The sequence below is a fragment of the Boleophthalmus pectinirostris genome, unplaced genomic scaffold (assembly GCF_026225935.1).
Source record: "Boleophthalmus pectinirostris isolate CB_2022bp ecotype Guang Dong unplaced genomic scaffold, ASM2622593v1 HiC_scaffold_23, whole genome shotgun sequence".
Taxonomy (NCBI): Eukaryota; Metazoa; Chordata; class Actinopteri; order Gobiiformes; family Gobiidae; genus Boleophthalmus; species Boleophthalmus pectinirostris.
This window is the reverse complement of record NW_026571207.1, coordinates 26,289,243-26,303,800: the sequence shown is the minus strand read 5'-3', so window position 1 is coordinate 26,303,800 and position 14,558 is coordinate 26,289,243. Positions and strand designations below refer to the sequence as shown.

At 38.0% G+C, this 14,558-nt stretch overlaps 1 protein-coding gene across 1 annotated transcript in view; it reads right to left on the bottom strand.

Annotated features, from left to right (window-relative positions):
• Positions 1 to 13,526, bottom strand: part of afap1l1a (actin filament associated protein 1-like 1a) — a 38,746-nt gene extending 25,220 nt beyond the window's left edge. Inside the window, exon 1 of the mRNA XM_055159635.1 lies at positions 13,396 to 13,526. Coding sequence (XP_055015610.1) covers positions 13,396 to 13,417 — 22 coding nt within the window. The 5' untranslated portion in view covers positions 13,418 to 13,526. The remainder of the gene's footprint in view (positions 1 to 13,395) is intronic.
• Between the last annotated feature and the right edge of the window lie 1,032 nt (positions 13,527 to 14,558).

The window sequence follows — 14,558 nt, the reverse complement described above, 5'->3', positions numbered from 1 at the left end:
ATCATTTTTTGTAGGAACACAGCAGAAAGGTGAATGCATGCACTTTGGCATTGGTTTGACAGTATAATCTTCCTTTTAATTTATAAAGATGCAGTTAGTACTTCTCTGTATATATAGTTTTAAGTCAACCACAAATGTTTTTAGTTGACAACAGCACCATTTCTTTGCCTACGCTGCCTAAATAATCTTAATCTTGGCAAACAAATGTTGGGAGTCTCTGTTGCGGCTCCAGATGTGAGAGATTATAATCCACCCTCTTGTAAAGCATGGCCTCCTTTTGCTGAAAAGCATAACCTTATCTGGTGGGGCAAGATGCACATAAAAGGGTCTGTAGGTTAAAGAGTGTTTGGTTTAATCTTATCTCAAAGTCATGTTAGGGTTATCAAAATACCTCCAGTCAACTTGCACATAAAAGCCTCTCCAAAAAACTCAGCAATTCAGGAGATATATTTAAGAATATGTTTTTCTACAGGTCAGCAGTGTTTGGTCTCTTACAGCCTATACGGCATAGAAATTCTTCACACACACAATAAGTAATCGTGAAACTTGAAATCCACCTTGTTCTTAAAATGCTGAGATTGGCAAATAAAGATGATGTGGCAATTAAAGGTCCAATATTACGCAAAATTGACTGTTTTGAGCTATAAATCATGTTAGAAAGCTGTTGCCCCATTAAAAAATACCCAGAGTTGTGCCATGTTTCATTCACACGTTCAAGCAATCCATTATCAGTATGTCTACATTTCCAAATCTCAAAATGCTCTGTTCTTGATTGGGATGTCATGCGGTTTTTAATTGCAGCTAGTAGAGCCCGACCGATATATCGGCCGGCCGATATTATCGGCCGATATGCTTGCTGATATGGGCCGATATTTCACGTGGGCATGTTATACCTCGTTATAAAGCTTAGACTCTCTACATTATGTTCATTTAATCCAATTTACAGACAGATAAATGTCCTCATATGTGGCTCCGCACCAGTATTTATCTGCGGTGTAATTTGTCTGTGTGTGTCCGTACTGTCCCTGAACACACCACAGAGTCACGTCACTTCACTCGCGTGTGTTTGTTTACACCCGCAGCCGTGCGCAACACTGAGATTATATTCTTTTTACAGACAATCTGTTTGAGTTTGGATTAAAAGTACATTTATTAGTGCAGACTTGTGATGTGAGGAGGAGCCTGTGTGAGCGGTGAGTGTTGGAAATACATCGACTTTGAAGCTAGTTTAGGTTTTGTTAGCGATTAGCTGCTGTAGCTCCCGCACATAAACAGGCTGTTTCTATTGGTCTATTGTAAAGTGATTATATTGGCCGTATATTTGTTACTGGACCTGCATTGATATGTAAATGAACTGTGAATAGACGTGTGAATGATCCACATTTATGCATATAATTAATTACCGCGGCGCGCACGTTTTTACAGCTAAAGGCTAATAGCGATAGTTTACTAGCTAGGAGTTATGGGTCGGTCGCGATCGAAACGACTCTTAGTGCCGACTCTTTGAAGCGAACAACGGGAGCCTGCTTCTTATTGGGAACTGTGTTTTTCTCTTTTTCTCACTTTTTCTCTTCAAGCCGCTTGTAGACCCGTAGTTTGACAGCAGCAGCGGCTGAAAACGAAACTTTCAGAAATATGCGTGTGCACAGGATTTTAAAAAAAGTGCATATTTGGCTGCAGTTCAGCATAAAATGAATAAACCAGGACTAATCTTGAGCTCGAGTGAGGGAGAGAGATAGAAACCGAGTCCCGACACTCAGACCTGGTTAAGTTCTGGTTTAGTCCTGTTTCACACATGGTTTAAATCTGTTTTAGTCCTGTTTTAGTCCTTTTTCAGTCCTGGTTCAGTTCTGGTTTAGTCCTGCTTGCAACAAAACAATCTCAAGAGTCGCTTGGGAGCCGAAAGAGCCAGCTGCTTTAGTGAGCCGACCAAAAGAGCCGGTTTTCCAAAAAAAAAAAAATGGAATACCCATCACTAGTAGCTAGAATGTGATGCAAAAATGCCATTAGGCCAATCTACTGTATGTAAATATGATGTAGAGGCAGAACAACAATAAATGTTGCCTAAATAAACCAATTTAGAATCCACTAGAGCCAAACCTAAGTTTTTTAAACAATTCAAGATTTACAGTGAATTTTTACATCACTAAATATATCGGCGAATATATCGGCTATCGGCAGCTCCAACTGCCATTATATCCGTTTCATATCGGCCACAACAAAATCCATATCGGTCAGGCTCTAGCAGCTACATTTTACCTTTTGTTCAGTGCAGATTGGCGATTCCAGGGCTAAAATGATCCAAATGACAATAGTGAAGGTGTATGGAGTTTTAAAAAAATCAACGAAGCACTGCCTGTATTACCACATCACAACGTGTATCTTCCTTTTGAGAGAACTCAGCCTAATTTTGCAGGATTTGTGCGTTAAACTTGAGTGAATGACACAAAACACAACTCAAGATATATTTTTGATAAGGAAACAAGCTTCAGTGTTATCTCAAAGTCACGTTAGGGTTATCACAATACCTCCAGTCACCCTGCACATAAAAGCCAGTCTAAAGAAGTGACCTGCATACTGCTTGCTTGTATTTTCCCACAATAGGCTGTTTTTCTTTGTGCGCTAACAAAAGATGAGGTAAACCAGTGAAACAGATGTGCTTGTGGTTAGTTTTATTGCGATACGCGAAGTAGCAGGAAGTGCCCTTATGCCTAAAGTCTAATGATGACACCGACCTCCCACTCCACACTCCTTTGGATTCCAGGCATTTCCCAAGTGTGACGACGTTGATCTACCCCCGAGTGAAAACATGCTCAGGCAATTATGGACCCATATTTACAGGGTTTTATACAGTGACTAAACCCCGACTCGATGGGTTCATTGGACAGATAATAGAAAGGATGCAGGATGATGAAGCAATGACTGACTGTGCACTTTACAATGCAATGTTGAAACAGAGAGAACATAAAAACTCTAGACTGAGCTGTAGTAGTAGCACTATATAACTTTTTGGTTGGTGGTCCGTCACTGGCTTGTTTCTGCCTGAAATGTTCCACAGTATGATACTAAACCGCTCTACCTTACATTTATTCAATTACAGGTGGTTTTATAGCTCAAAAATACCCAGAAAAACAGGCATTCTGACTGTGAGCGGGTCACCTCTCCACAGATCTGACCTGTAACTTGATCTGGTTTGGTTTCCATGAAGATAGAAAAGGGTTAATACCATACTGTGAAACATTCTAGAAAAAAAAATAACATCTCCACGGAGAAAAGCATTTAAAGGATACTAAACCTGAAAATATGCACAATGCACCTTTAAATTGCTTTGAAATAAGACAAAAATCATCCATGGGTTCTCTCTTAAGACCATCCCCTGACTGACATACTAATCTGTTGTCACTGATGCACCATCAACTCGCATAGTTGCATTAAACAGATGAGTTCATCTTCAGTTTGAAACTTAAAGATGCACTAAGCAACTTTTCTGGTGGAAAACCATGGAGATGTTATTGCTTTGTCTGGAATGTTGCACAGTATGGCATCAAATTTACTTATCTAGTCAGATCTGTGGAGAGGCAAGCACAATCTCAGTAAGAATACATGTTATTGTATCATCTGTGAGTTTGTCGCCTGCCAGTTGTATGTATATGTGCATATTTGATCATTTGAAAACAATAAAAACATCTTGATTAAAAAATAAAATAAAATAATGCATGTTATTTTCATGTTATATGCCACAGTATGAACCATTCCAATGCAAGGCAACATCTCCATGTAGCTGAGCAGGTTAAAAGTATATCTTCAGTGTAACAGTGTATCTTCATGAATTTGTCCTAATTTTCAGATATGTGAGCCAAGATAAATAAGGATGTGACTGGAAGGCTCTTAGTCAGCCACTTGTAATGACACTTAATTGCAATGTTACTGGTAACACGCACAATCACTATGTATTTTACAACCAATTTTGCCTTAAATTCGGTTGTAAATTCAGTAAATATCAGTCATTACAGACCTGACATATTTTTTGGTAATTTGTGGTTGCCGAAAATCTCACACAAGGCCTGTCACGAATCACAATAGATGGATAGTTTATATATTTGGATTCAGTTCTTTGCAATAATGGGGAGACTTTGTGTTATTTTTGTCATAATTCGAAAAGATTTCAGCTGCAGAGAGTTATTTATTGCAGTTCATTCCTTTCCATGATACTGTAGATTAAAACATGTTTGCTAGGATTATCCTGCTTTAAAGTTATTGTGACAGCAGCAGTTTCAATATTATCGTTTATCACAGTATATCTCTGTAGCAATATCATGATACAAAATGTCTTATTGTGACAGGCCTATCTCACACTAAATGAAAAAGGCACATCCCTCTAAAACAATGTAAAAGTGCTCTGCTTCTGAGGATTTGGATTCTTGCGATTCCCGTTTCTCACCACTTAATTTCAGAACGTTTATCTTAGCGTGCATCAAAGCTGGTATCTGAAGGTCACTCTGTGTCTGATCTAGTGACCAATGACGTTACAGACCGCACCTCTCATTCACAATGCTGCCAACAAACCCAGCTTCCTGCCCTACTTTGGCTAATGCTCTGACCCACTGTTCCGATTTACCCCACGGAGATGCACTTCCTCCCCATACCCATGACGTCACGTATCTACGAAAACCGTCTGTTTCCTCTTCCTGTCAGCAGTGGACCCTTATAAACCGGCATGTGCGACGACCCTATTCTCAGAACATTAGATCTTTCACTAGAACAACCAAGCCGCCTCTCATGACAAATTACAGGCCATCTCAATATGCTATTCTTGCAACTGCTTATTTGTGGAGACCCTTGAGAGAAATAGTTCCTTTCTCAGGCCTTGAAAGCGCTGTGTACACTAAATAATGATGGTGGACCACAGGCATGCAAGCAGTAAGCAGCAGGTGATCTAAACATATGGCTTTTATTTGGTTGTACGCTGTAAAGTTGAGCAAATTGGGGCATCACATGGAGCTACAGGGTCTACCAACTGTGTTATTGAGTGGCTTGAGGTGATGGTAAAATGGAGCAGAATTTCCAATCCATGCATGTATAGAACTTCAAACTTTCCCCTCCATGGTGGCTATCAAAACAGTATCTGATTCCATTCACACAGTAGCACTGACAGAGAAAAGATACCTGGACAGTAACTGATAATAAAACTAGTATCAAAAGTAGATAATAATTTGAGCAGGTGTTGAAAAGCATTTCCTTAGTAGTTTTACAAGCATATATAGCAGAACTAGTAAAAGACAGCATAGTTGTTTTATAGAGCTACCATTTTGTGCTGAAAATTACACTTTCTTACTACAACAAAGTGTGCAGTCTTTTGGTTATTTAATCAGTATCGAATTTCAAAGTTGTTCCCAAGGATCTAAATAAAATCAGAAATTGTTCATTCTTTTTTGACATTTTGATTTGATATAATGACACAGTTTTTGTTATAAAAAGGTCTTTTCTTTTGCATTTTAAATTCTGTATAGTCCAGATAACAGTTAGGGTTATCAAACTACAACTATGGTTATTTTTATAGCTGACTAAAGCTGATTCATCATTGCAGTTCTATCTGTTTTATATCATATCACTTTCTTTAAGTTTGTATTAACCGACGCATGGGTCAAGATTAAAAATTAAAAATGCAAATGACATGCTTGTGTTTTTGGTGACATTTCAGAAAGCAAATTTGCGCTATCAACCCAGAAATGTTGTCAGATTTAGGTAATTGCTAAATGGAAATTTGAGAAGTATTTTAAGATCCTTTACCTTTGCAATACTACACCAAAGCTTTTTCTACCTCTAAACACAAGAACAGGAACAAATATTTAGTAACAGTGGATTTATTTCAAGTATGAGTGAAAACCGTCAGTGCCCCTTTTTAGTAACTTGTGTTGTTGTATTGTGACTCTGTGCCTTGGTGAAGATTCTTGAAGCATTTCTGTCTGTATTTGTGGTGTATACAGAAATGTGGGTTTGCACATCATTGCAACCTCTGCTTTATGTAGGCCACACAGTCATTAGGCTGTCAGACATAGACATCAACTCAGAGCCATTAGGCCTGTTTAAAATGCAGGGTGTCTCCACAGACAGAGAGGAGTGAGTTATGACACTGCTCCTGCTCACCTGTTTAAGTATTAACTCGAGCTGTTTGATGTGTCTTTACCCCCCTCTGCCTCTGCTCAGATAACTGCAACACACTGCAAGGGCATTTTGAGGTGAGAGCAGCTAGTCTGGGTGATTATGTCATGTTTTTAAAATTTACAAATAGTAAAGTATATGAAGGTCCCAAATTACACTTTTTTTTTTTTTTACTTACTGTACATTTTATTATTATTATTTAATTTATTGATACCAATCTCTAGCAATTTTTTAAAATTTATTTAGAAGTTTATTACAATTTTTTTGACTCTGTGTTATTGTAATATAATGTGAGGTGTGAGTTACTGTGTCCATATGGATCAATAAAGTCTGTCTAAGTCTAAAATTGACTAAAATTGATCTTTTAGCCATGTTTTAATGCTGTTATCTCCTCAAACACATACCTGGACCTGTTTAGTTTCCTTCACACACGTTCAACTCAAGTGCTCTGTTCCACATCGTGATGTCATGTAGTTTTGTAGTGGTAAATGTAAGTTTAGTTTGTGTTTGACACAGTGTAGCAGTCATTTCAAAATCAATTTTGTATGTGTCAAAAACTCCATCTCAGAAGGTCTGCAAGTTCATTTAATTAAATGTAATTATATGATTAATGACCCGCTAATGCTAAGAGTCGTCCCCAATGTAAAGACACAGAGACATGCAGATCCAGCAGTCTGATCACAGCATTCTCAAACAAGAGACGACAGCTGAATAATTTAGCACTAAGCCAAGGTCAGAGTTTAAAGTTCAGAGACCAGACCAAGATCTACGGGCTGTTTGGTGGATCTGGTTTTCTCCTCCCATTTCATTTTTCATATTTCAGCCTCAGACAGGACAGAGGCTTGACTCAGCCAGCTGTCAGACAAAGGCCCTATAGTCAGACTCCCATTATTCAGATGTGCCCCAATGCCTCCTATGAGATCAGCACACAGCTATGTCTCCCGCACAGAACCAGATTGTGGCAAAGATGCTATTTTGTAAAATGGAAGTGGAGCCTTACTGATGCTAAGATAATATGCACATCCTCATGAGACTGAACACAGCTTTGTCCTCCTCCAGGATTGGGGCGATAATGAGATTCACTCTTATTGCTTTTTCACGGCTAAGGAGTCAGATATAGCAGATTCAACAAAACCAAACAACAGAAGGATTTCTAAAGTGCTTCGAGACATTTCTTTATTTGATTAACAAGCACACTGTATTTACTCTGTCAGCACAAGCAGAGGAGCTGGCAGTAAGCTGGGCGGCAACTTTATTTCAAACTATTATTTCTAGTGTGCTTTGAAAGTGCACAATGTAACTTTTCAATTTTTCAGTTACAGGTGTTTTCTGTTGCTCTAAAATACCTTTTAATAGCTACATTCTGCACAGGGTCATCTCTCAACAAATCTGAACTATAACTTGGGCTGGTATCGCCTTATTTTTATTTGATTTTCCCTACAGACAGAGATGTGTAATAATGCCATGTTGTGGCCCATTGCAGTCGATAGAAAATAAAATCTAGATGGCAGGACCTTCGTCAGATTATAAATATATAGATTTTGACAATTTAGATGATGTGGTGTATAGAGCTGGGTATCATTAAGGAGTTGCTGATATGATACATATCTCGATACAGTGAGCTTTTGATTCAATACGATATATTTAAAATTGATTCGATTAAAAAAATGGCTAAATGATGGCTGTGATGCTAGAAGTCTTTGTTAAACCACTTCTTGTGCAAAGTTCATATGAAACAAAAAATTTAAATCATCAAAACAGTTAAAATGCATAAAGGAGTTTCCTTCCTTTGAACAAACAACAAAACTGTAGCTCTGAAACAAATTAATTTAGTTAAATATACAAAAAAAATCCTCTTTGCTATATATCGATACAGCAGCCCACGATATCAATACTGTGTCATCACATTAAACGATATGATATATAAATATTTCAATATCTTTGCACACCCATAGTGGTGTATCTAGGAGTGGACGAATCCAACTTGTTCCAATATAGATTCCAATACTATGCCTTTAAACTTCAAGCACCAAGATACCAGTGCAGGGACTAAAAATAAACTATTTTACTAAAAACAAATAATAATGTATGATAAAAATGCTACGTAGGTCTTATTTATCTCTCAAGTAACAACAGAACAACTTTGCATTAAAAGCTCAAACATTATGAGCCTCTCTCGACCGGCTGCAACCAGTAAATTGTCTTATTATATCAATTGACATGCCCAAACAGGATATCAGCACAACTGATATTTTGGACCCAATACCCAATCCAACAATCTTTCATGGATCAGTGCCGATATTCAATTCCAGTATCGTATCGGAGCAAATTTAAGTGCATCACTACCAGTACTATGTGATGTAGTTTTCTTTGAATGACTATACCAAATATCATATTGGAGACAGCTGCCCTGCCCTCCCTGTGCGTTTGACATCATGCAGTTGTAAAAGGTGTGATCTTATGACTTGTCGTATATTACAACCGTGGTCAATCTTAAGCACAATGGCGTAAGTGTCAGGGGTGCCACATTGTCCACTGTATGTAGGATATCTCCTTGGAAACCCACTTAAACATTCTGCAGTCCGTGTCCACACACCCCTCCCTCTCCCTCACATAAGCAGAGTGGATCAGAGCAGTGTGAAATCGAGCCGTGTCCTCGTCGCTGCGGGTTAAAAAGGGGAATTCCACTTTTTATACTGAAGCTGAACCACACAATTATCCATGATTTACTGCTCGTGCATGACATACATCAAGTTTAATTCACTGTACGGTATGTAAGTATGTAGGTAAAAGCAATAACGTGTCTGAAAATCTTAACAATGCTTATGAAATGATGAAAAGTGCACATATGTAACTTTTTGGTTTGGGGTCTGTCACTTGTCGCTTGTTTCTATGAATATGTTATTGCTCTGCCAGGAATGTTCCACAGTATGACATTAAACAGCTCTGCTTTACATTTATTCATTTGCAGGTGGTTTTATAGCTCAAAAAATATCTAGAAAAACAGGCATTCTGACTGTGAGTGGGGTCGCCTCTCCACAGATCTGGTCTGTAACTTGGTGTGGTTTCCAAGATAGAAAGGTTTAATGTCATACACACAAAGCAATAACATCTCCATGGAGAAAAGCATTTGACAGACCCACCACCAGAAAAGTTACACAATGCACCTTTAACTTGAGAGGAATACATTTTACATTTTTTGATAGATAATGATTATAGGAGGCGTTTTGTAATTGGGATTTATAACTCTAGATATGTGTTCATAATTGGATTAAGCACCTTTCAGGATACTCAAAGGTTTACACAGCATTCGTTCTCCCTTATAGAAGACATATTGTGCTTATGTCTGTTATATAGTTATTATCTATGACAACCGGTGGAAGATGAAAATTGCATCTTGAAAATAAACGATTGGTCAAAGCACCACAAATCCATCTAAATACAGCTTCGGGTGAGTAAATGATGATCGGAAACAACTATATTGACAATAATCACTCCATAAGTTCAAAGTTAGAAGCATGCAGTTTCCCTTCTGGTCCTTCATTACCTCCTGTTTCTTTCAATCAACTGAACCATTTTATTTGTGTAATATGATACACAAAACCCTCCAAGCTCGATATTGAATTATCCCAAACAGACAGTATCTTTATCTAGCAGCCTTGTGTGATGCTTCTTGGGTTGTCATACAAAACTAAACCAAAACTATCATCTAGTAGTAGTAGTAGTAGTAGTAGTAGTAGTAGTAGTAGTAGTAGTAGTAGTAGTAGTAGTAGTAGTAGTAATAGTAGTCGTAGTAGTTGTAATAGTAGTACTAGTAGTAATAGTTGTAGTAGTAGTAGTAGCAGCAGTAGCAGTAGTAGTCATAGTAGTCATAGTAGTAACAGTCGTACCAGTAGCAGTAGTAACAGTCGTAGTAGTCGTAATAGTAGTAGTAGTAGTTGTAGTTATAGTTGTAGTAGTAGTTGTAGTAGTAGTAGTCGTAGTAATCGAAGTAGTAGCAGTCGTAGCAGTAGCAGTCGTAGCAGTAGCAGTAGTAGTTGTAGTAGTAGTAGTAGTAGTAGTAGTCGTAGTAGTAGTAGCAGTAGTAGCAGTAGTAGTTGTAGTAGTAGTAGTAGTAGTAGTAGTAGTAGTAGCAGTCGTACCAGTAGTAGTAGTGGTAGTCGTAATAGTCGTAATAGTAGTAGTAGCCGTAGTAGCAGTAAGAAGTAGTAGTTGTAGTAGTCATAGTAGTAGCAGTCGTACCAGTAGCAGCAGTAGTAGTAGTAGCAGTAGTAGTAGTAATTGTAGTTGTAGTAGTAGTAGTTGTAGTTTTAGTAGTAGTAGTAATACTAGTAGCAATACTGACATAAAAACACAACTTCATCAAATGTGACCTTTCCTGAAGAGTTTCATCTTGAGTTCTATCTGAACTAGTGAAAGACCACAATAAATATACTATTATTTATTTTTATTGTGTTGATAATTATCATCTAAAAAGAGTTTTTAAATTGATCATTTGGGTATCAAAACTGGTAATGAGTTTCGAGTCTATCCTTTAGTATCGAAATGGAGTTTGAAATTTTCGCATCATGACAACACTAGACACTTCACTGTAAAATAGATATCCATTGTCTCCACAAGCTTTTCCATATGCAGCAGTTCTCCTCACAATAGAAACAATTGATTAAATCTGGGTTAGACGAGAGACAGTCCCAGCACTGCACTATACCTCAGCGGGGACAGCCTCGCCCTCACACACCCTCGTCAAACTCAACTTCTCAGACCTGAAGGAAAACAAAAGCTTTCTCACACAGCTGCTCTATCTGGAAAAGATAAAACTTATCAAGAAGACATAACAACTTCTGTCTAAGCCTGCAATACTGTGCAAATGCTATAGCCATGAGCAGAGAAAGAATTAAGAAGAATCAACAAAAATATAATATGTATATTTAACAGTTATACAATAAAGGTGCACTGTGTAACTTTTCTGGAGGAGGGTCCGCCATCTCCTTGTCTCCATGGAGATGTTGTTGCTTTGTCTGGAATGTCCTGGTATGGCATTAAACGTGTCCATCTTGCATTTACTCAATAACATGGGACTGTGAATGGGCTCGGCTCTCCACAGATCTGACATGTAACTTAGCCCTACAGCATAACCTGCTGTCTTGGTAGAGATAAATGTGCGTAATGCCATACTGTGGAACATTCCAGGCAACATTTCCATGGAGAGAAGCTGGTGAAAGGTGACGGACCCTCCACCAGAAAAGTTACACAATGGACTGTTAAAATTAGAAGCCCAGAATAAAAAAAAAAATGAATAAATAAAAAGATCCAGATACCGTGTGTGATTAATATGCAAAGGGGAAGTAAGTGCTTGGAAGTGAACTCAAACTGAACTTTAAGATCACTGATTTAAGTGAAAGTACTGTCATCTTTTGTTCTTTGAGTAAGTGTGTTCTTTATCTCATATCAGTCCTGTGCAACAGTGGTAAAACTTTTCACTCCAAGTACCACCTCACCTCATAGTTTTGTTTTTTTTTCTAAATACCACCATCATTGTTAGATCTTAATTAAATAAATGTTTCCTTTGTTCTAAAAAGACAATCAATGCAATCACCTGGCTTTTGCTCCCCCATCAGTTTGAGAACCACTGCCTTTAATATATATTTTTACTCTTTGTATTATATCGTGATGTGTGAGCTACTGTGTCCAAATAATTTCCCCTTGTAGATCAATTAAGTTTGTCTAAGTTTAAGTCTAATTGTTTTTTTTCCAGACATTCTGACCAAAGCAATGACTTACACCTTTAACATCAAATAAGTACATATATATACCTACTGTGAGGAGCCTGGCTGTGTGTTTTCTCCTGTGGTTAACCCAAACATCAGCCTCACACTCAATAAAGCATGGATCCTGTGTACTCTGAGCGGCTGCACTGACAGACAAGGAGGGCTCAAAACTTCCTCCAAGGATGCTTTGTAAAAACAACAGAACAGCAACTACATTGACTCCAAGTATTTACCTCAAAAATACTGCTTCACTAGCTTTTTATCACCTTTACTATTGAAGAAAGAGAAGCATTGGATGGGAAGTATATTTAAAAGGTCCTATGTTACACAAAATGTATGCTTTATGCTTGTTGTTACCCCACCAAAAACCCAGAGTTGCATTTTGTTTCATTCACACATATTTCATTAATCCTTTATTATTAGTCTGTCTACATTTCCAAAGCTCAAAATGCTCTGTTCCAACTTGTGATCTCATATAGTTGTAGTTTTCAAGATAAGAGCTACCTTTTACCTTGTGTTTAGTAGAGATTGGCAATCCCTGGCTGAAATGATCCTGATTCTGGGGACTGGACATGGAGCACTGACTGTATTACCACATGACATCAAAAGATGGAACAGATTGTTTTCTGACTGAGACAAGAACTCAGCCTAAATATGCAAAGTTTGTGTGTTAAACATGTCAAAATGAAACAAAAAAACAACTCCAGGTACGTTTGAGTTGAGGAAAGAATATTATAACATAGATCAGAAAACAGCGTAATATGGGTTCTTTAAAGTTTTGACATAAAGTAGTGCATGTTCCCTGGACCAGTCCCTGACACCTTCCCATCTTCAAGTTAAAAAGCATATCACATCCTCTATTGTGATCAGTGTTCATTTGCCTCATAGTCCTTATACAGCACAGTCACAAGCAATAACATGAGAGCTGTGGTGTTATATGAAGAAAGATCAAACAAACTATAAAATTCTGTTTATTTTGAAACGGGTCACGCCTACTGTACTGCGTCCCTACCCCAAGCAGAGCAAAAATGTTTTCAATTACAATGTGGGAAAATGTTGCTCAGCAGGGGAGTAAGCCACACTCCTTGAAAAGCATCTAATTTAACAACGACACAGGGTCCTTCAGGGTGTCATTATCAAAACGTTTACACATTTTTAATCACTATACGTACCACTATGTCATACTTATCAGCACCGATATTAATTTAATCAGCTACATAAATAAATACATCTATGAGCCCCTTCTAGTAGTACCTAGTTGTAAGAGTCGTAGAAGAGTCAGACTAATAGTAGATGTAGCAGTAGAAGTGTTATATTGTCTAGGCTGGGGTTGTGCTGCTTGTGCAAGAAGTTTTGGAATGCACCGTGGTAGCATGTTATTCAGTGATGCACAATCAAACTTTACATAAGCTTATGAAGATAAATAAAAATAAAATATAAAGAAGTGTGTCCTTGAAAAACTTACATTTTGAGCCATTTCCGTCCATCCCGCTGCAGCCCAAGAGTTTTAAACGCGACACCGGTCCTCCATGTGGGAGAGTGCAGCGGGAGCACGTCCAACTTCCAACTTCCAACAGCGCCGCGCTGCCATGGACTCTCCATGCGCGCTGCGGGCAGAGCGAGGCGCCTCTCCGCCGGGTCCTAAAGCCTGCGCCTCTGTCTGTGCTGAAGGGGAGCTGGTTTAAATCAACTCTCTGGGGTAAAGGGTGGCACAGTCGATGGGTGGCACTGACAGTTTGTCGGTTTTAACCAGTAAAATGCTCGTAATTTTGCCTAATGTTAGGCTGTTAACAACAACACGAAATGTTTACAACCCCAATTCCAATGAAGTTGGGACTCTCTGTAAAACAAAACAAAACAAAACAAAAAACAAACAAACAAACAAACAAAAAAAAAAACAAAAAAAATACAGAATACCATGATTTGCAAATCCTTTTCAACCTATACTGAACTGAATAAACTACAAAAACATGATATTTAATGTTCACACTGATAAACTTTATTGTTTTTATGTAAATATTCACTCATTTTCAATTTGATGCCTGCAACATGTTCCAATAAAGCTGGGACAGGGGCAACAAAAGAATGGGAAAGTTGGGAAATGCTTAAAATCCACTTGTTTGGAACATTCCACAGGTGAACAGGTTCATTGGAAACAGGTGAGTGTCATGATTGGGTGTAAAAAGAGTTTCCCTGAAGGGCTCAGTCATTCACTAGCAAGGATGGGGCGAGGTTCACCACTTTGTGAACAACTGTGTGAGCAAATAGTCCAACAGTTTAAGAACATTTCTCAACATACAATTGCAAGGAATTGAGGGATTTCATCATCTACCATCCATAATATCATCAAAAGATTCCGAGAATCTGGAGAAATCTCTGCACGTAGGAACGTTGCAGACATCAAATTGAAAATGAGAGAATATTTGTATAAAAACAATAAAGTTTATCAGTTTGAACATGAATATCATATCTTTGTAGTTTATTCAGTTCAATATAGGTTGAAAAGGATTTGCACATCATTGTATTCAGTTTTGTTGTTTGTTTGTTTTTTTGAGTTTTGCACAGCGTCCCAACTTCACTGGAATTGGGGTTGTATATGCCCATGAAATAACATAGACTGAAATGTTT